At 43.5% G+C, this 22,656-nt stretch overlaps 1 protein-coding gene across 6 annotated transcripts in view; it reads left to right on the top strand.

Moving 5' to 3' along the window:
• Positions 1–6,165: 6,165 nt before the first annotated feature.
• Positions 6,166–22,656, top strand: part of ADCK1 (aarF domain containing kinase 1) — a 112,770-nt gene continuing 96,279 nt past the window's right edge. For 4 of the 6 annotated variants that reach the window (XM_041759705.1, XM_041759706.1, XM_041759704.1 and 1 more), the window contains exons 1-4: positions 13,649–13,699; positions 15,240–15,330; positions 16,874–17,019; positions 19,331–19,414. In XM_041759705.1, coding sequence (XP_041615639.1) covers positions 16,885–17,019; positions 19,331–19,414 — 219 coding nt within the window. In that variant the 5' untranslated portion in view covers positions 13,649–13,699; positions 15,240–15,330; positions 16,874–16,884. Of the gene's footprint in view, positions 6,280–13,643; positions 13,700–15,239; positions 15,331–16,873; positions 17,020–19,330; positions 19,415–22,656 lie in introns of those variants that run through there. The other 2 variants (XM_041759703.1, XM_041759702.1) reach the window with 2 other exon arrangements.

The raw sequence follows: 22,656 nt of genomic DNA, 5'->3' as shown, positions 1-22,656 counted from the left end.
GACTAGCATTTGGCAATAACAAATGCTTGATAAATGATAGCATATAAATGCATATATAGTATTTATTAGCATATATAAATATATATGTGATCTTCGTGTACACACACACACACACACACACACACCCAGCTCTCCAGTAAACTGATTTAGAATTCTAGTTAAGAATTCATTTGGTTTTTACCCTGAGATATATCAGCTGTTGCTTGCAAGGAATTTTTCTTCTTCTTTATAACAGATAAGAAAACTGAAGGGTATGACAATTATAACTCAGTAAAGCTGGAAAAAAAAGAAAACTGAAGGGCCTGTGTGAAGTGCTTTTTGTGGGGTCTCTAAACCAGAAGCAGATAAGAAATCCCTGCTCTCCATGTCACTCCAGCCCCTGGGTTGGAAATGAATTCCAGATTACTCATCTTGATTTACTTCCTCCGAGGTGTTAAAAAAAAGATCTCTTTAGACTTGCATCAAGTCCAGGCCAGTCTGACCACCCCATGATGCAGGGCTGAGCAGGTTTCCATCTCATAGTCATTGGTACCTAGAAGTATTCAGAGGCATCAGGCCTTGCTCTCTCTCCAACCTTAGCCTCTGCTCTTCAACTCCAGCACACAAATATATATGGTATATGGATTGGTCTGCAGGTCTTCTGGCAAATGCTCAACTGCCCTCTGGGGATAGCTAGACCCTGACCTTCCAGTCCTGGGTCTGGATCGACTGCCTTTTCCTGCTGAACACTCTGTCCTGGGAAGGTGCTAACAAAAGGTCTGGCCCTCCAGCTCACCCTTCCTTCTAAGGCTGTAAACCCTGCAGGGCATTGCTCACCTTTGGAATACTGCCGGGAACCAAATACAGCTTTCCTGTTTCCTCCACTACAAGCCTTAAGGCTTTCCCTTCCTGCAAAGAACATAGTTCCTTTATTACTCCCTCTACAGTAATCTTTTCTCCTGCTTTTCCTCTGGTTGGCTGCTTCCTCTTAGATGGTTTACTTCCGGGACACAACACAGAGCATCTTTTTTTTTTAATAATAAATTTATTTTTTATTGGTGTTCAATTTGCCAACATACAGAATAACACCCAGTGCTCATCCCGTCAAGTGCCCACCTCAGTGCCCGCCACCCAGTCACCCCCACCTCCCACCCTCCTCCCCTTCCACCACCTCTAGTTCGTTTCCCAGAGTTAGGAGTCTCTCATGTTCTGTCTCCCTTTCTGATATTTCCTACCCATTTCTTCTCCCTTCCCCTCTATTCCCTTTCACTATTATTTATATTTCCCAAATGAATGAGACCATATAATGTTTGTCCTTCTCCGATTGACTTATTTCACTCAGCATAATACCCTCCAGTTCCATCCACGTCGAAGCAAATGACGGGTATTTGTCATTTCTAATGGCTGAGTAATATTCCATTGTATACATAAACCACATCTTCTTTATCCATTCATCTTTCAATGGATACCGAGGCTCCTTCCAGTTTGGCTATTGTGGACATTGCTGCTAGAAACATCAGGGTGCAGGTGTCCTGGCGTTTCATTGCATCAACACAGAGCATCTTGCATGAATGCTTCTCTTGGATAGCATTCTGAACACTGAATTTACCAACTCCAGGCCCTGATGCCTCAGAAACTCAACTGGGACCTTGGCAGGTTCTGAGATAATTTAGCTGCTTCCCTTTGTGGCTTTGATTGCTTGGTTCATTTTCTATTTAGCTTCTTTGGTCACATCCCATCTCAACAAAACCCTTTGGCTTCCTAGTGCACTTGGACTAAAATTCAAACCAGTAAACATTCTGACACGCTGTGTAACCTGACTCTACCTGCCTCTCCTACCTCCTCCCACACCATTCTTTCTGCTTAAGTTACACTGGGCTCCTCTCTGTTCTTCAAACATGCGAGGCTATTTCCTACCCCTGGACCTTTGTACTTGCTGTTCCATCTGCTTGCAATATACTTCCTCCCCTTCCCCATGGCTGACTTGCCCATCCATCACGTTGTAGCTTCCTCAAAGATGCCTTGCCTGACTTCTTCTCTATCCAAAGTCACCATCTCTGGCCTCTGTTTAGTTACTTTTATCACACACCCCTCTTCTTTCCTTCATAGGGTTTATACTATTATGTATCTATCCTGTTGTTTATCTGTTGTCTGTCACCTTTCTAGGCACTGAGGATCTAAATCCCTGTTCTTGGTACACCTGAGTGGCTCAGTGGTTGAGTGTCTGCCTCTGGCTTGGGTCATGATCCTGGGGTCCTGGGATCGAGTCCCACATCAAGCTCCCCATGGGGAGCCTACTTCTCCTTCTGCCTGTGTTTCTCATAAATAAATAAATAAATAAATAAATAAATAAATAAATAAATAAATAAATAAAATCTTAAAAAAATAAGTCCTTGTTCTCATGAAGCTTATGGCCTAGTGAAGGAGACAGATAAAAGCCATTTAAACAAATGAATAATATAGTTTCAAGTATTGATAAATGCTATAACAGTAAAGCAATGTAAGGGGATAGTGTGTTTTAGGGACTGTGGAGGAGTGGTGGTGGTTAGGTAAGAGTAGTCAGGGATGGCATCTTTGGAGGGGTGACATTGGAACAGAGAACAGATTGCGGGGATGGAGCAGACCTTTGAAGTTATGGGGGAATGGCAAGTGTAAGAGCCTCCTGGCAACAGTAAATATGGCAGGTTGAGGAACAGACAGGAAGCTGGTTAGGCTGGAGTGGCATGAAGTGAGGGAGAGAAGGATGGAAAATGAGGCTAGAGACAGAGGTGGTAGGAACAAGCCCAGGGGAACTGGGTGAGTTGGTAAAGAGTTTGGATTTTCTTCTAAGTGTGATGGGACATGTCTTCACAGCAATATTCAGTTTCCAAAGCATACACCTCATCTCTCTCATCTCTTATACACCTCACAAGAACCTCTGAGGTAGGTGGATAGATAATAATACTTTTTATCATGAAGGAAGCTACTATTTCATCATTTTACCTTTGGTAAATCAAAAAGGAAGTTCAAGCTTTGCCAAATTAGAAAACTTGCTTTTTTTTTTTTTTTAAGATTTTATTTATTCATGAGAGACACAGAGAGAGATAGAGAGAAGCAGACACAGGCAGAGGGAGAAGCAGGCTCCACGCAGGGAGCCCGATGTGGGACTCGATCCTGGGTCTCCTGGATCACACCCTGGGCTGAAGGCGGAGCTAAACCGCTGAGCCACCCAGGCTGCCCGAAAACTTGCTTTTTTAAAAAAATATTTATTATTGATATACACCGTATTATTAGTTTCAGAGGTAGAGTTTAGTGATTCTTTGGTTGCCTAAAAGTTGCTTTAAGTCACACAGTTGAAACAAGACTCTTTAAATCAGTGGTGTCTAGCTTTCCATAGGCATTGAAATGCTCTGGGGAGCTCTACAAAATAGTTACACCCGGGTCCTGCCCCCAGAAATGACTTAAGAGGGCCGAGGTGTGGCCCAGGAGGATTGTTGTTGTTGTTGTTATTGCTGTTTTTTTTTTTTTTTTAAAGATTTTATTCATTTATTTGAAAGAGAGAGAACTAATGAAGGGGGGTGGGCAGAGGAAAAAGCAGACTCCCTACTCAGCAGGGAGCCCAATGCAGGGCTCCATCCCAGAACCCCATCCCAGGACCCTGAGATCACCACCTGAGCCAAAGGCAGACACTTAACTGACTGGGCCCCCCAAGTACCGCCCCTCCCCCCGAGGGTTGTTAAAGCTCTCTAGGTGTTTCTAACCTGCCTGAGAACCACTGCTTTCAATCCACCAGCTTTTCACTACATGAACTGCTTCTTTGACAGAGCTTTTCCACTAAACTGCCTATTAAAATCACTGAGGGAGCTTTCTAAGGATTATGGAGTTCCAGACTGCAGACTAGAATCTAAAATCAGAATTTCTAGTGTTTGTTTATAAGCACCTCAATTGCCTATCTGTGTTGGAGCTTCCCCCATTTGCTTTTTGATTTTTCCTATTTGCTGTTGTCTCTTTGCTTGTTCCCTTTACGTTTTATACCTTTTTAATTCCTCTCCTGTCATTTTCATGGGATTTCATGAAGGAGTGGATTTAAACGAGTGTATTCAACATACTATGTTGAACTTGAAGGCTTAAAAATTAAAAATTTAAAAATGTTTAGATAATTAAATTTATACACACATTCACTGTAAAAAAAATTCAAATATTATAAAAGGGCACATGGTGTAAACTGAAAGTTCTTTAGCCCCCACCCCCATCACCCATTTCTACTCCTCAGGATAACTGCTAGCCTGATAGTAACATTTAAACTTAGGGTGCAATTAGGTGCATACTAAGTTTTTAATATATTTATTATGTCTTCTCTCTGGTTTTAAACTTCCTACTTTTATTTAAATACCTTATGTCTTTTACTGTATTATACTGCAACTTTATGCTTTTTTTAAAAAAAAAAAACAATTTTTTTGATGTTAACAACCATCTCTAGGAGAAACCCTTTCAACCTTTAATTCCCAGCCTCCAAGTCAGTTCTTAGTTTACGGAGCATTTCAAAATCATCTGGGCAAAATTATTGTTCCATTCTTTATGTTCCTAGATCACTTTGTTCATACCTCCAGCTCATACTTCTCACACTGCTTGAAAATTATTCATGTTCCTATCTTAGCATGTATACACTGCAAACTTCAGACAGAGGTAGGGGAGACTGTATTATGCAATTCTATACTACTGCTATCTCTGTATCAATTGTCTTAGTCTATGGCTTGTTTTTTTATGCCTTTTGTTGAGAAGTTATTGAATTTAATGTAGTCCAAATTTATCAAAGTTATAATATTTGAAGTGCATACACTTTGTGCTGTGTCATATAATGAACCCAACCCTGAGATCACAGGATGTTTTATTTTCTCTTAACCTTTCTGATTTTTTTTTCCCCTTGAAAGTCTTTAATCTACCTGGAATTAGTTTTTGTTTTTTTTTTTTTCAATTTTTTATTTATTTATGATAGTCACAGAGAGAGAGAGAGAGAGAGAGAGAGAGAGAGGCAGAGACACAGGCAGAGGGAGAAGCAGGCTCCATGCACCGGGAGCCCGACGTGGGATTCGATCCCGGGTCTCCAGGATCGCGCCCTGGGCCAAAGGCAGGCGCTAAACCGCTGCGCCACCCAGGGATCCCTGGAATTAGTTTTTGTATGTGAGGTGAGTGAAGTCCCACAGAGAGCTAGTTGTTTGAGTTCATATATTGGATAATGTGTCTTTACCTTTATCTGGATAATGTGTCTACCCATAATGCTAGCTCTTCATATAATCAAGATCCCACATATGCCTGGATCTGTTTCTGGGTTCTCTAGGCTAAGTTCTGACCACCACCTCCACCATCCTTATACTAATACCAAATGACCTAAATTTTTACAGCATTAAAAGATAAATACAGATATATGAAAGGCCGAGTCCTTGAAACACGTTACTCTCCTTGAGGAGTGTTTTGGCAACGTTTTACCCTTTGGTTTTGCATATAGATTTTCTTTTTAGATTTTGACGGAGAAAGAGCACGTGCACAAGCAGGGGGATGGGCAGTCAGAGGGAGAGGTTAGAAGCAGGTTCCCCGTGGAGCAGAGCTCAAGTTGCCGCTGGGGCCGGACTCTGGGATCATGACCTGGGCCGAAGGCTGAGGCTTATAACCCACCGGGCCACCCAGGTACCCTGCATATAAATTTTAGATAAGCTTGATAGTTCAGAAAAGATTCTGTTGGAAATTTGATCGCAATTATATTGAATTGACAGATGCATCCCCACCCCACCGCACCCCCATCTCTGTTCCCCCAGGAAGTGGCTCAAGAGGTATTTGTGGAATGAATGAAGGTCTGATGAAGGTCTCCAAAGTACATCTCATAAACACGCGAAACAGGTCAACGAATGCACGAATGGGGGCCACACATTAACCAGCAGCACATTCTCACCGTTGGGCAACTGTCAATGTCTTCTCCTGCTTGTCCTAATACCTTATTCAAAATACACAAACCCACAACCCGATTCTCCACTGGACACGCCTCTGTGCCTCCTCCAGAAACAAGTTTTCAGGAAGGCTGTACGTCCGCAGTAGGGCAAAGACAAGGCGGCCTGACAGGTAAGGCGCCCTGACCCCTCCGACTCCCGGGGCTGCGCGGCTCGCGGGTCGGCAGCCTCGGGCACCACGGACTACAAGTCCCGGCAGGCCGCGCGGCGGTCCGCTCCGTTAGGCGCAGTCAGCGGGTGGCGGAGGGCAAGGGTCGGCGAACCCCGTCCGCCGGCTGCGGCGTGCAACCTGGCGCCGCGTCCTCGCGTCCCTCGGGGGGTGAGTGGGGCAGGCGCGCCGGGGCCGCACGGCGCGAGGAGCGCGGGGGAGGCGGTGTGGCAGCGCCGGGCGCCTGCCTCCGCTCGGGCGGTGGGGAAGGAACCCTGGGCCTGTGCCCGGGTCACCCGGGACGGCGCGCGGCCACGTGACCGGCGGGGCCCCGCCCCCGCTGCGGTGACTGCAGCCGGGCTCGCCGGGGGGCGGACGCGCGGACTGCGAGGGCTGGGCTGGGCGGGAGGGCATCAGGCGGCGCGCCCGGGAGACCTCTCTGGGCTGTCGGGGGGATGAGCGCGGGGGCTGAGCGTGCTGCGGACCAGAGCAGGGGCCCCGCGGAGATCCGGTGCCCCGGAGCGCCCCTGGTCTCCCCACCTGGCGCGGGCCCTGCGCTGGCAGCTCTCACCGTAAACGTGCGGATGACACCTGTGTACGGAGAGCAGCTCCCGGAAGACACCTAGACAGCTCTCCCCCAGGCTGAGTGGCGTTAACTTTCTACTAGGCAGGAAGCCCGCGGATCCAGTAGGCATTTATTGCTCACGTCCGTGATAATTGGCACTTGGTGGGTGCTTTTGGGGAGGTATTTCGCGGAGTTGCAAGTGAATTAGACTTTCCCCGCCCCTTTTCATGTGTTTTCTTTGAGCATTTTCTTATTGCACAGGTTTTCAAACTGCATCAGAGTCACCTGGAGGGCTTGTTACCACACGGAATGCTGGACCCCATTCCTAAAGTTTCTGATTCACTAAGTCTTGGGTGGGGAGCAAGATTTTGCATTTTTTTAAAATTTTTATTTATTTATGATAGTCACAGAGAGAGAGAGGCAGAGACATAGGCAGAGGGAGAAGCAGGCTCCATGCACCGGGAGCCCGACGTGGGATTCGATCCGGGGTCTCCAGGATCGCGCCCTGGGCCAAAGGCAGGCGCCAAACCGCTGCGCCACCCAGGCTTCCCAGATTTTGCATTTCTAATATGCTTCTAGGAGATAGAGATGCTGCCTGGGACATACATTTGAGTTCTTCTGCTTTATAGGAAAAGGAGTCCTGTTTTTTTTTTTTTTTTTTAAGAGTCCTGTGAACTTAAAACACCAACCCTTCCTTCACACCTGGTTATGGGCCTTTGGGTCCTTGTTTGCCAGTTTAACTTTTTGTAGTTATGGTAAATATGTGCCTATTACGGCGTACAGGACTAATTTACTGCTACATCATTTTATATACAGATTTTCACAAAGTCTACACTTGAGTCATTTTTCCTGGATTACATCATCTTCTATTATGTCATTATTGGCTTGGCTATTTCTCAACAGCCCTCACAGATGTAAGATTTGACCTCTGCTGGGAGAGCTTGCATTTTATTCCTTCCTGCTATGTACGTTTTCTTGTCAGATAAGGGACCTATATGGTAAGAATAGTGCTTTGTTCTGGCATCCATTTCCCCACTCCCTGCTCAGTCCCCTGGCCCCCAACTCATTCACTAAATCTCCCGGATTTAGATTTTTATGTTGGAGGGACTCCGGTGACCCACCTCTTACCTGCCACTTGCTCTTTGTGTTTGATTTTCCACTGTTCGCCCTTGAGTCCCACTTTTCTAGGATGAACTGAAGGGAGAATTTCTATTCCTTGCCTGAGTGAGATTTATTTTCCCTGTCTGCTCTGGGACCTTGGCATCAGCCAGGGATTCCTTTATTTAATCAATATTGATTCAGCCACCTTCTGGGCGTCAAACTCCAGGAAAGGGAGTATGATTACACTTGACCTGCATCATTGGTGGCAAAGCAGGTTAGAAACCTGATCAGGCCAACTATATGGTCCCTGGGCATTGACTCTGCATCTTTCCAGACTTGAGACATGATAGCATCATCTACCTTGTTTGGTTTTTAGCCACATGATGAAACATTTCAGGTTTCCCTGAAAACCTGATCACTCTTATTGGGTCTTTTCCAGTCTTGGGAGCAGACCAGAAGAAATAATGCTGAATTTCTTTAATGGCCTCGTTAGGAAATGGGAAGAGGCTGTGGTCACTTACAGGATTGATGGAATTGGAGCCCAAAGTGCCTTTCCTCTGGCCATTCTCACCTGTGCACCAAACAGGGAAAGGTGATTTCCATGCTTATCCTGAAATGTGGCATGGGAGGGGGTTGCCGATGGGTGGTAACTGATAAGCCAAGCCACTTCTTGGCCCACCACAAACAGTAAATGCTTGGTTCCCCATTTAGTTGTGCCCAGGGGGTGGACATTTCATTTGACCATCAACTTCCCATTTGTAGAGCTTTCCACACTTGCCTTTGGCCTTGTTTCATCACCCGCTGGGGTGTTCCCTGTGGCTTTCCCTTACTTATGCCTGTAGATGATAATAATATTTGTCTCATCTTACTGGGTTGTGTGGAATATCTAAGGAGATAATGAGTGCAAAGGGCTTTCTAAAGGTTGGTTGTTGCTAATATTGTTACCTGATGTTTAGGTTTTAGGGGCTCGGTGTCCTCAAGCTCCCTTCACCTCCCAAAAAGTGTGTGCTCATGTGAGAGGTAACTCAGGTGAAAGTCAGAAAGACGAGTAAACAGAACTGGGCAAGGCAATTCATTAGCAAATGGTTTAATAACGAAAGGTGTTTTTCATCGACAGACATATTTCACGGCTGACAGGGTCTTTTAAAATACCCTGAGGGAAGCGACTCATTTGCATGTTAAAGACTCACTGACACCTTATGGAAAACTCCAGCTCCAATCTATTTAGACGCACTTTGGCTCCTATATCATCTATTTTATGTTTTTCAATTTCCACCTCTTTTATTACTGAGGACATTTGCATGAAAACCAGGTCTTGGGAATTGTGTCTGCTTCCCTGAGGCTTCTCCTCCCAAGGTGGGGTGGTCTCATGGCTAGGGGTGGCCTTATTGCCCACAGGGACAGGCCTGTAGGAGGGTGCACGAGGAAGATGAAGACAGGGTTTAAAAGAAGGAAGAGCTGGGAAGTGGTGGTGGTGGTGGGGAGGATGGAGAACCAATTGACAGCCCTGGGGTGGTTTTCACCTGGGAACCTGATTTGTTACTGGGCTATAGTTTCCCCCTTGATTCATCCGTTTAGTAAATACTTTTGGAGCACCTTCTATGCTAAGGCAGGTTTGGTAAACTGTAGCCACTGGGCCAGGCCACACCCATCACTATATATCGTCTGTGGCTGCCATTGGCTTTGTGTTACAATGCAGAGTTGAGTAGTTCTGACAGTGGCAATGTAGTCTGCAAAGCTGAAAATATTTAATATATGGCCCTTTATGGAAATAGCTTATGACCTCTGTGTTGTGGGGGAGAATAGCGAGGCCAGAATGTGCCTGCTGTGTTTGAGGAATAGCAAGGACATTAGCACTTTTGAAGTGGAGTAAGGGGGAAAATGGAAAGGCCTGGGATGTTGGAGGAAACTGGGGGTCAGATCAGGTAGGGCTTTGTAGGCCAGTGCCTTAGGTCTTCTGAGTGAAGTGGGAGAGAGTTGAGAGCAGAGGGATGCATAATTGGACTGAGGCTTCCATGTTGAGAATAGGTGGGGGAAGAATTCACTCTTATTCAATCATGTATTTGTTAGCAGGCTTATTAATTAATTATGTAATATGTTAACAATTCTGCCCCTGAAAGAGGCAGAAATAGGACCAGATCCTTAGAGAAAAAAGCAGTGCATAATAAGGCCAGATAGGAAAGAGCAACTAATTCTTTTTTTTTAATAATAAATTTATTTTTTATTGGTGTTCAATTTGCCAACATACAGAATAACACCCAGTGCTCATCCCGTCAAGTGCCCACCTCAGTGCCCGCCACCCAGTCACCCCCACCCCCCGCCCTCCTCCCCTTCCACCACCCCTAGTTCATTTCCCAGAGTTAGGAGTCTTCCATGTTCTGTCTCCCTTTCTGTTATTTCCCACTTATTTTTTTCTTCTTTCCCCTTTATTCCCTTTCACTATTTTTTATATTCCCCCAAATGAATGAGACCATATAATGTTTGTCCTTCTCTGATTGACTTATTTCACTCAGCATAATGCCCTCCAGTTCCATCCACGTGGAAGCAAATGGTGGGTATTTGTCATTTCTAATGGCTGAGTAATATTCCATTGTATACGTAAACCACATCTTCTTTATCCATTCATCTTTCGATGGACACTGAGGGAGCAACTAATTCTAATTAGTTGGCTCACAAAAGGCTTCATAGAGGGGTGAGGGAGGGGGTTTGGGGGTGGAGAGGTATCTGGGAGATGAAGCTGGCAAAGTCTGATGGGATACGAATAGGATGGGCCTTGAATGCCTTACTAGAGAATTTGGACATTTTTGTCAGTGGAGAGGATATAGAATAATATGACTGCCCATGAAGGTTAGGGTGATGATGACCTGGGTGGAGAGTAAAGGTCAGATGGGATATGAGGAAATGCATTTGGAATGGGGAATGGTTGGGCAGTTCACACAAGATAGGATGGCCTTCCTCCCCTGCTTTGTTAATTGTATGAGGTTGTGCCAAATCCTGGTCTCCCAGGTGCTAGGAGTTCTTCTACATAAGCTCATCAGTATTTCTGGAAAGAAGAAATGAAGTTTAAAATAGCAGTAAGGAAAAGAAGTCTTGTTTGCTGAATATGTTAGGCATTATATTAAAGCAGCATCTCATTTAATGCTCATAGTGACCCTAGGAGGGAGGTACTGTCAAGAGCTCCCTTTTGTCGGTAATTACATGGGAGGCCCCAAGGGGTTGTGACTTGCTCAAGGTCACACAGCTGGTGAGCAGTGGAGCAGGATTCTTCCTGGCTCCAGAGCCTGAATACCTGACTGAGGCTGATTTCCTGGCCACTAGTGGCTCCATATGACCTTTTTAATGTGGGCTTCTCTGCAGGCCCCGCAGTGATGGTCTCTGGATCATCCCTCAGGGACCTTCTTGCACCAATGATCTTAAGGAAGGTGTATAAGGAGCTGAGGTACACAGCCTAATGTAAGGCCTGCTTCCAGGTCCAGTTGGGAACCCGTGTCTTAGTGAGACAAGGTAGAAGGTGAACTGAGCACCCTCCCCTTTTTGGTAGAAGACACTACAGGCTGAGCGTGTGTAGATAGCAAGGTGAAAGGGGAGAGTTAGGTGGGTACCTGTCCCGATATTAGAAGTGAGGCATGCAGAAGTCTCCAGAGACTGACAGGCAGGGGAGTAAGTAAGGTCCTTTACCAAAGCATGGCATTGGGAGAGGAAATAATGAATAATTGTAATAATAAGTATAATAATAAGAGATGAGTGGTGGTGGTAGTAGTGGTTGTTACTGTGTGCTACTGTAGGTGGCACCTTGCAATACGTTTTGCATGATTCCCTTGTCCCTTACTATCCCATCTGGTAGACACTGCTGTCATCATCCCCATTTTATGGACAAGGTCATAAGAGTCAGAGAAAGTTAGCAATTTGCCAATTTACCCAGTTGTTAAGTAAGTACAGAGACTCAAACCCAGGCATGCTGGACTGCATGTTCCCAACCACCATGTCTCTTTCTGGAAGGAGCCCTGGGCTTATTAAAATGTTGGCAGAAAAATAAACAAATAAAAAGCTGGCAGAATGATGTGGAGGTAGGGAGATTTTCATAAATAAAGAGAATATGGGGAAAAAAGAATATGAAGTAAATAAAGCCCATTCTACAAAGCAAGATTTTAATTTATTTTTATTTACAGACTCCATTCTTGGCACAGTTAGGAACTGAACCCAGGAGCTGAGCCAGAGCATTTGTGTTTAGGGAAACACATCGGTTTCTTACATTATTTCTTTAAAAATAATTGTTTGTAGTCACTCTTGTAGGGTGATCACAGATACCTGGGGTTGGGAGTAGGTATGATAAACTTGGAAGGCTTGCTTTTGGGCATGGTTTCACTGATGGATTTGAACACATGCAGCCTCTTTATTAAAAAGAAAATATTTAGAAGAATGGCTCTCAGACTTCAGCTTGCATAAAAACCACCCATTATGTTATTAGAATGCAGGTTCCTGAATCACACGCCCAGAGGTGGTGATTCAGTGGGCCAGAGGGTAGACCTCAGAATTTACATTTTTGTGTGTTTTTAGAAAAAATGTTAAATGGAGGTATAATTGACAGATAACATCAGTTTCAGGTGTACGACATAGTGGTTCAATATTTATATACATTGGGAAATGAGGACTGCAATAGGTCTAGTTAATCACCCTCACCACACAATTACAATTTTTTTTCTTGTAATGAGGACTTTTAGGATTTACTCTTAGCAACTTACAAATATATAATAAAATAGTAATTGTTGTCCATGCTATACATTACTTCTCTATGATTTATTTTATAACTAGAAGTTTGCATTTATTGATCCCCTTCACCCATTTAGCCCACTCCCACCAACCAGTTCTTTGTATCTGTGAGTATTTTTTGTTTTTTTGTTTTTTTTTTTAGGTTCCACATACAAGTGAGATCATATGGTATTTGTCTTTTTCTCTCTGACTTATTTCATTCAGCATACTACCCTTCAGGTCCATCCATGGTGTTACAAATGGCAAGATTTCATTCTTTTTTATGGCTGAATTCCATTGTATTCACCTATGAATCACATTTTCTTTTTTTTTCCAGTTTTGTTAATGTTTATTATTTTTTTTAAATTAATTTTTATTGGTGTTCAATTTACCAACATACAGAAAAACACCCAGTGCTCATCCCATCAAGTGTCCACCTCAGTGCCCGTCACCCATTCCCCTCCAACACCCGCCCTCCTCCCCTTCCACCACCCCTAGTTTGTTTCCCCGAGTTAGGAGTCTTTATGTTCTGTCTCCCTTCCTGATATTTCCCAACATTTCTTTTCCCTTCCTTTATATTCCCTTTCACTATTATTTATATTCCCCAAATGAATGAGAACATACACTGTTTGTCCTTCTCCGATTGACTTATTTCACTCAGCATAATACCCTCCAGTTCCATCCACGTTGAAGCAAATGGTGGGTATTTGTCGTTTCTAATTGCTGAGTAATATTCCATTGTATACATAGACCACATCTTCTTTATCCATTCATCTTTCGATGGACACCGAGGCTCCTTCCACAGTTTGGCTATTGTGGCCATTGCTGATAGAAACATCAGGGTGCAGGTGTCCCGACGTTTCATTGCATCTGAATCTTTGGGGTAAATTGAATCACATTTTCTTCATGCATCCATTGATGGACATTTAGGTTGTTTCCATTTCTTGGCTATTGTAAATAATGCTGCAGTGAACATCTGAATGCATATGTCTTTTTGAATTAATGTTTTTTTTTAATATCTTTTTAAATTTTTTATTTATCTATGACACAATTTTTTATTTATCACACACAGAGAGAGAGGCAGAGACACAGGCAGAGGGAGAAGCAGGCTCCATGTACTGGGAGCCTGACGTGGGATTCGATCACGGGTCTCCAGGATCGTGCCCTGGGCCAAAGGTAGGCGCCAAACCGCTGCACCACCCAGGGATCCCTGTTTTTGTTTTCTTTTAAATAGCCAGAAGTGGAATTGCTAAATCATATGGTAGTTCTATTTTTAAGTTTTTGAGGACCCTCCATACTCTTTTCCATAGTGGCTACACCAATTTACATTCCTGTTAACAGTGTACAAGTCTTCCTTTTTCTTTATATCCTTGCCAACACTTGTTATTTCTCGTCATTTTGATACTAGCCATTCTAGCAGGTGTGAAGTGATATCTCATTGTAGTTTAAATTTGCATTTCCCTGATGATTACTGCTATTGCACATCTTTTGGTATTCCTGTTGGCAATTTGTATGTCTTCCCTGGAAAATGTCGATTCAATCTCCTGCCCGTATTTTAATTAGATTTTTAAAAACTATTGAGTTGTATGAATTCTTTATATATTTTGAATATTAACCCCTTATCAGATATATGATTTAGAAATATTTTTTTCCCATCCAGTAGGTTGCCTTTTCATTTTGTTGATGGTTTCCTTTGGTGTATGGAAACTTTTTAGTTTCACGTAGTCCCATTTGTTTACTTTTGCTTTTGTTTGTTTTGCTGTTGGTGTCAGATTCAAAAAGTCATTGCCAAGACTTATGTCAAGGAATTTACTGCCTATGTTTTCTTCTGCGAGTTTTATGCTTTCAGACCTTATGTTCAAGTCATTAACCCATTTTGAGTTAGCTTTTGTGTATGGTATATAATAGGGTTCCAGTTTCATTCTCTTGCATATGGTCATCAAGTTTTCCCTTCACCATTTCTTTAAAAAGACTGTCCTTTCCCCATTGTATATTCTTGGCTCCTTTGTTGTAAATTAATTGCCCATATGTATATAAGTTTATTTCTGGACTCTCTGTTGGGTTTCATTGACATATGTCTGTCTATTTTTATGCCAATGCCATACTGTTTTGATTATAGTTTTGTAATATAATAGTATAACCAGAGACCATGATACTTCCAGCTTTGTTCTTCTTCCTCAAGATTGCTCTGGCTATTTTGCTTCTTTTGTGGTTCCATACAAATTTTAGGATAGTTTGTTTCATTTCTCTGAAAAATACTATTAGAATTTTGATAGGGATTGTATTGAATCTGTAGATTGCTTTGGGTGATATGGAAATTTTAACAATATTCTTCCAATCCATAAACACCAAATATCTTTCCATTTATTGCCTAATTTCTTCATCAGTATTTCATAATTATCGGTGAACAAGTCTTTCACCTCTTTGGTTAAATTTATTCCTAGGTATTTTATTTTTGATGCAATTATAAATGGGATTGCTTTCTTAATTTCTCTTTCTGATTATTCATTATTAGTGTATAGAAACACAACAGATTTTTGCATGCTGATTTTGTATCCTGTACCTTTACTTAATTTATTTATTCTGACAGTCTTTTGGTGGATTGCTTAGGGTTTTCTGTATATAATATGTCATTTGCAAATAGTGATAGTTTTACTTCTTCCTTTCTAATTTGGATGGCTTTTACTTCTTTTTCTTGCCTAATTGCTCTGGCTAGGACATCCTGTATTGTGTTGAATAGAAGAGGTGGGAGTGGACTTCCTTGTTCTGTTCCTGATGTTAGAGGAAAAGCTTGCAACCATTCACTAGTGAGTATGATGTTAGCTCTGAGTTTGTCATATATGGTCTTTATATGTTGAGGTATGTTCCCCTGTACCTACTTTGTTGAGAGTTTTTAATCATAAGTGGATGTGGATTTTGTCAAATGCATTTTCTGCATCTGTTGAGATGATCATGTGATTTTTATCCTTCATTTTGTTAATGTAGTGTAAGAAATCTGCATTTTTGAAATGGAAGAAGATTGTAGAATTAAATCTAAATTTATGAGTTATACTAAATGCCAACAGAAAAGACCAACAACTATATGTTGTTTAGAGAGATGATATAAAATGTAAGTTGAAAGTAGAAGAATGGAAAAAGATGTATCTGTGAATACTTAAAAAAAAAAAATCTGTGGTTCTACTGTGAGACATGGGTCCAAATAGATTTTAAAGAAAACACAGACAAGGCTGTGTGCAGCAATAGTTTCCTACAAAGAGGAAACAGAGGCACAGAGCAGGGAGAGGATGGTCAGAGACCGAGTCCAGAGCAGAACCAAACAGTGATGACCTGGATCTTCCTGCTGCATCTGTACAGCGTTTGCACATGTGGGCCGCTTAATGATTCCCTTCTCCTGGGTGGACTTCTCTCCTGCTACCTGCCACTGTGTTCAAGGATTTTAGTTTCATACAGAGTTCCTAGAAATTGAAGGGGAAACAGCCTCCTGGGTACAGTGGGCCCCAAATGCTTCAACAATACACCTGGTGGACTGAGCTAGTTCTGGTAGGGCGGGGAAGAGTATCAGGGAGCCTTGTCCACTTAATCCCACTGACTGAGAGTGCATCTGGTCAAACAGATCAAATCAGCAGGTGGACATTGAATCCCTAATTGCAGAGTACCCTGCAGGACCGTGAGTGGACACTGTAATTATAGTCGTGGTGTTTACCTTCAGGGGGCTCACGGTTTAGACAGGTGGCAGTTTACTCTATCTGAAATCAATATTTTGGAAATCAGCCAGACGTGGAGAGCTTATCTGGCTGCTTCTGACCAGCTGACATTTCAGCTGTGGCCTGAGCACTTCTGACCTGTGTGTGCATGGTGGTGAAGCAAGTTATAAGTGATGATGGCTGGCATGCTTTCCACTTTCCCCATCTGAGATAGCACCTTCCTCACATATTCATCCTCCTTCCTCAGACCCTCTTTGATTTTCTTCTGTTATTGATACCAGCTGGTGTTCTAAAAGGCCTGTTTGCTTCCGACCTGTTGTCTTGCCTAGAGTGTAAGGAGCACATGGGCAGGAACTGTGTTTTGTTCCCTCTCCCCCAGGGCCTAGAATGGAACCTGGCGCCCTGCAAGGAATAATGACTTGGTGCCAGGTCCTCTGCTAAGCATTTTATATACATGATCTCCTTTTATCCCAATAACTTTTGAGGTAGGTATCCTCCTGTTTTACGAGTGAGGAGACAGATCAACAAGATTAAGAAAATGACCTGAGGTCACATAATCTATGAAGTGGCAGAGCCTGGATTTGAATCCTGGTCTGACTTAACTGTGGAGCTCCACTGTTTCTCGTTCTCTCCTTTCCTTCTACAGGGTCTGGGAACATGGCCAGAAGGGCTCTGAAGCTTGCTTCATGGACCGGCGTGGCTCTTACTGCCTCGGGCTTCTATCTCTACAGTAACAAGTACTTGGATCCTAACGACTTTGGTGCTGTCAGGGTCGGCAGAGCAGTGGCAACGGTAGGTCTTTCTCCTTGTCAGAGTGGCAGGGGAACTGCAGTATTCCCTGCAGGTGTTTGTACCTGTAACAGATGTGGAGTTACCCGCGTAGCCTTACATGTGCAAGACTCCCTCTGCTCAGCTGCACAGGCATGGCTATGTGCCCCATGTATCTGTGTTCTTGTATGCCTGACCGCTGTCAGCCTGAACCCAAATAGAATGGAATTGCACAGGGTCTCTGTTGAAGCCTTTACATTTTAGACTCTGTATCTTACTTTAGTGTCAGACCTGGGCTGGTACTCCTCAGCAAATGCATATGGCAAGACTTTGCAGCTTTGTTGAAATTCTATCAGAAAACGCTTTCTCCAGGGAGCTAGTGTGTGTGGTTCCTGAGGCAGGGCTCATACTCGGAGCAGCCTGGCTTTGGAGAACTTTGAGGATCCCTTCATTTTGCACGTGTGAGGGCGGTTTAGTAATCCCAGACTAACAGAGAATCTGAGTTGTAAATTTCACCTTTAGAGGTGTTCTTCAGTGGCCCGGGAGCATCCTTTCTGTGTGATCGTGTCCTCTTAATGCTGCTGAGAGCAACTCTCCCAGACATGCGTATATAACTGCCCAATCAGTGGGTAGATTGCCACATGCTTCAATGCTTTCTTTCCTCCTTTGTCTGCTGCAGGATGAGCTCATCTTTTCTTCCCCTTGGTGTGGATAGACTCTGATGCACAGTCTGTTTGGGTTGTTGTTTTATTGTTTCCTTAATACTCAAGCGTTGTGAAGTCTTCTCCCGAGCGAGTTACAGAATCTAGACGGACAAATAAATAGGCATGGGATATAAAATGATTCCTAAGAGCCTACTGAGTGCCTTTTTGGGGCCCAACGTTGTCTTATATGCTTTGAGAAGTAGAAATGAACTGTCCCACCTAGACCCGGCTTTAAAGGAGCTTATGATTGAGGAGTGCTCACATGAATGGGTCAAAAAACAATCAAAAGCCATGGATTGGGTCAAGATGTGTGACTCAGGTGACCACTTATGGCACCTCAGACACAGAACTGAAACCTGTAGGCTGGGAGTCAGGATGAGTGCCCTAGGGCAAGCAGGCTTCAATGGAACCTTAGAGATTTGAATACAGTTGGCTCTTGAACTATGTGGGGGTTAGGGTGCCAATACCCATGCAGTCAAAGATCCATGTATAACTTTTGACTCCTCCAAACCTTAATGTCTAATAGCCTACTGTTGACTAGAAGTCTTACAGATAACATGAACAGTTTATTAACACATTGTTTGTGTTTCATATATGTCATATACTGTATTCTTATAGTAAGGTAAGCTAAAGAAAAGAAAATGTTAAGAAAATCATAAGGAAGAGAAACTACATTTATAGTAGAATACTGTAATTTACTACCACCACCACCACCACCAACAAACAACCCATCTGTAAGTGGATCTGCACAGTTCAAACCCATGTTGTTCAAGGGCCAGCTATAGCTGGAAATGAGGGAGGAGGGCATTTACCAGTTCTTTATAAACCAGTCACCAGGGCTCTGGTCTTGATTGGCCTTGTGCCTTGTTCAGTGACCAGCTCTTGCTTGTGGTTGGTGTTCAACACACTTATGTCAAATGGAATAAAGCTTTGGGGGTGTAGACAAGGGAATAGACTTCTTTTGGTATCAGCTATGTCAGCCCCTTAACTTGGAGGGGCCTCAGTTGCTCAGTTCTAAAAGGGAGAGTTTGGCCTGTCTCCTCCATGTCTGAGATATCTGGAAGCCTAAAATTTTCTGATTCACCAAGTATATGGGGACTTCTCCTAGACTTTTGGCCAAGGGACCCAGAATCAAAGCTTAGGCTATCAGAGCAACATAAATATAAAATAATGTTTATTTGTGATAATAAGTTTATCCAACAGCACGCATTCAACTAATCCTTACTGAGCATTTACCTATGTGCCTGGCATAGGAAAAAGGTACTGGGGGTACAGTGATGAGTGGGAGAGATAAGCCTCTGTGTTTATAGAGCTGAAATTCTAGCAAAGAGAATATAGTCCACATATAAGGAAACAAATGAACAAGGTAATTTAGGGTATGATCATTTTGTTACGATAAATAATTGAGAGTTCCTGGTGTGTTAGAGCTCTCTGCAGAGGTGGCATTCGTGCAGAGTGCTGGTTGACAGGAAGAAGCCAGCCAGGCTAAGATCTGGGGACAGAGCATCTTAGGGGAGGGGTTGTCTACTTCTCTAGACATATTGCCTGTGTCGGGGGCCTGTGGCTGTAGGGGTGCCAAGGAGCAGTCTTTGCTGTCCAGGCACTAAGCCTTTCTTTTCCTTGGTCCACAGACAGCTGTCATCAGTTATGACTATCTCACCTCCCTGAGGAGTGTCCCCTATGGCTCAGAGGAGTACTTGCAGCTTCGATCCAAGGTAAGGAACCCAGGGGACCCATCTGAGCCAGGCTAGGACTGGTAAGTCTTGAAGTAGCTGTAAAGCCTGAGAAATTCCTGCATGCAGCTGGAGGTGGGAAGGGGGCGGTGTGGGAGATTGAGGCCGGGGGCTTGGGAGCCAGGAAGGGAGGACTTGCTCCTCATTGGAGATGTTTTTGTGCTGATGGGCCAGGCTGCCAGGCCGCCATCAAGGTGGGTCCCATGGCACTCAGGTTATTAATCTACAAGGCACTGTCAGGGAGGCTGGTGCGTGTTTCTGGGGAGCACAAGGTGTCTGGGATGACTCAGGAGGGATGAGTCCTGTTCCTGAGATAACTCAGTTGGCTTCCGAAGTACTTTGTCAGGTAAAACCCGACTGAAAAAGGTTAATTGCTTTCCAGTCCTCTCAAGACTACACTGGGGCTTCTTGCTAAGCCGCTGAGTGGAGCTGTCGACCCCACACCTTCTTTCCTCACTTGGGATAGGTCCATTGATTTTGATGCTATGACTAGATGAGTGAGGCAACAAGCAAGAAGGCATTTTTTTTTTTTTTTTTGGATGTAAGTTGAGTTTGGGGTCAAGTGTAGATACTTTTGTTTCCTCCAGAGAGAGGTTTGTGATAGATCTATATGTCTTTGCTCAGCCTGGAATTTCCTTGGCCCCTTAGAAAATTTCTAGTCATCCTTCTGGCCTCAGCTCAAATACCTCTCCTCCGTGACACTTTCCTTCTCAGTCATTCTTGGTGAAGGGGGTAATTAACTTTAAAATTTTTATTTAAACTTTTCATTATAGAAATTTCAACCATTAATGAGAATAGAATAGTATAATGAACGCTTATAGAATTGTCATCCAGCTTCAGACATTATTAACATTTTGTCAGTCTTATGTCATCTACTTGCTCCTTCATTCATTCATTCATTTTTAATTCATTTATTTATTTTTGCTGAAATATTTAAAAGCAAATCTCAGGCATCGTATTATTTAATTTGTAAATACTTAACTCTGTATCTCTAGTAGATAAGTACCTTAAAAAAAACTTAAATACCATAATCATAATTAACAAAATTAAAAAAAAGATTTTATTTATTCATGAGAGAGACACAGAGAGGCAGAGACATAGGCAGAGGGAGAAGCAGGCTCCCTGTGGGGAACCCAGTGGAAAACTCCATCCTAGGATGGTGGGATCACGACCTGAGCCAAAGGCAGATGCTCAGCCATTGAGCCACCAGGTGCCCCATAACTAACAAAAATAACAATATTTCCTTAATAACTTCTAATAGCTAGTTTATACTCAAATATCCCTGTTCCCAAAAATGTCTTTTTAAAGTTGGTACATTACAATCTGGATCCAAATGAAGTGCATATATTGCATTAGGAAACATCAACCAAAATCTTCTCAAATCTATAATATTTCCATTCCCTCCTCTTTTTGAACTATTTGCTTGTTGAAAAAAGCAGATCATTTACCCTATAGAATTTTCTGTATTCAGGATTTGGTTGATTGCATCCTCAAAGCATCATTTAATGAGAAATAGATTCACATAGCATGCAATTCAAAGTATGTAACATTTGAACATACAAAATTATTCTTCTCTCCCTTCCTCACGTACCCAGTTTTCCTGCCTGGAAGTGATCATCATGTCATATGGGTCCTTCCAGAGATATCTTCCTATTTGAATTTAATCATTCTGTCTTCTTTATTTCTACCACAAATGATAATTGGTTACATGCCTTCCTCTCACTTTAGACTATAGATTCCTTTAGATCAGGGATTGGGTCATCTTTTTTATATTTTCTGCCTTTGATGATGATACCTAGGACTGAGTTGACTTAATGGCTGTTTCAGGCTACACCCTACTAGCTCCTTCCTTGGGAGAGAACTAGAAAGGGTGCATGGTTTGTATGCAGAAGACCTGAATGTGTGCTCTGTCTTTAAGGTGGTCATTTAGCCTTTGGAACTACCATTTTCCTTGTCTGTAGACCACAGTTGGCTATAGCACATATTGGGGCTTTAGATAATATCTGAGACAGTGTGTTGTGAAGTGTAAATGTGAAGCAGATATCAAAAATCAGTCGGATGTCTACTAGGAGGTGTGCTCCATGAGGACAGACAGTTGGTCTTCATGTTTGCAGCACCTATAGCAGTGCCCAGGACACAGTAGGTCTTGAATAAAGGTTTGTTGAGCAAATGAATGGATGAAATGTTAGTTTGTGTCAGAAGATCTCAAAGCCCCAGGCTCTGAGACTGATGCCCATGCCCACCGCCTGCCTCTCTTTCTCCATTGAACCAGTGTTCTGAGCCTCAGAGCCCACCAGAGAGACATTCTGCACAGAGGTCCAGGCCGGGGCTCAGGGGCAAGGTCTCTGCAGAGCAGACAGGGGATGGGTGATATGGAGACAGTGGCCCTCATGTGTAAGTCATCTGAAAGGCAATGGTGCCATAGTTCCTGGGAAAGTTGACAGTTTTAGGGGATGCAGGAAGGGAAGTGCAGCCTGGTATTTGGCAGGAGGGTAGCTCGTGGTAGCTGGCACAGATAACAAGAGTGTAGGCTGGTCCCTGGGAGTTGTGCCTGGGAAGGGGAGCTGGCTGGAGTAAATACTGCAGGAGTGTGTTCTTCCATTGGAACACTTATCTGTTCTTGTCTTCGTGACTGATAACGGAATGAGTGAAGGGTAAAACATAATTATCTCACCTGTCAAGTCAGCATCTCCAGGTCCCAGAGTATGCTAGAGCCAAGAGACAGTGACTTAGAGAAGCACTTTCAAGGTTGGTGCTCGGCTGGCTGGTATCTGAGTGACTCAGCTCCACATCAGGAAGGGGTAGGAATCAAAGTTTTCTAGAGGTGCAGTGGCATTTTGCTGGGCAGCTGAGGGGGTGTGGGGAGACCCCAGTGCTTTGAAGAACCAGACTCCTAGTGTCCAGGATGCTTGTAACCAGAGGCAACAGGTGTGAACCAGCTTGTCCAGAAGGCAGAAAGAACTCATGGCTGATACAGGTGTTCAGACTGGGCTGGAGGAGGCAAGGTTGAGTTGATTCTGACTGAGGGGGTGTGGTATACTAGATGTATGTTCATTTTTCAGCTCAAGAACCATTCATATTTTGAGGAGTAGCATCTAAAACTTCCTTTGGGGAGCCACCCATATCTCATGTATTTGCCATGAGGTTTGAGTGAGGCTCACCCCACCTTCAGCTCCAAGAGTGGGCACATGACTTAGGCCATCTGTAGAGTCCATTCCTGTAGC

The sequence above is a fragment of the Vulpes lagopus genome, chromosome 6 (assembly GCF_018345385.1).
Source record: "Vulpes lagopus strain Blue_001 chromosome 6, ASM1834538v1, whole genome shotgun sequence".
NCBI classification, from domain to species: domain Eukaryota; kingdom Metazoa; phylum Chordata; class Mammalia; order Carnivora; family Canidae; genus Vulpes; species Vulpes lagopus.
This window is presented reverse-complemented; position numbering and strand designations above follow the sequence as displayed.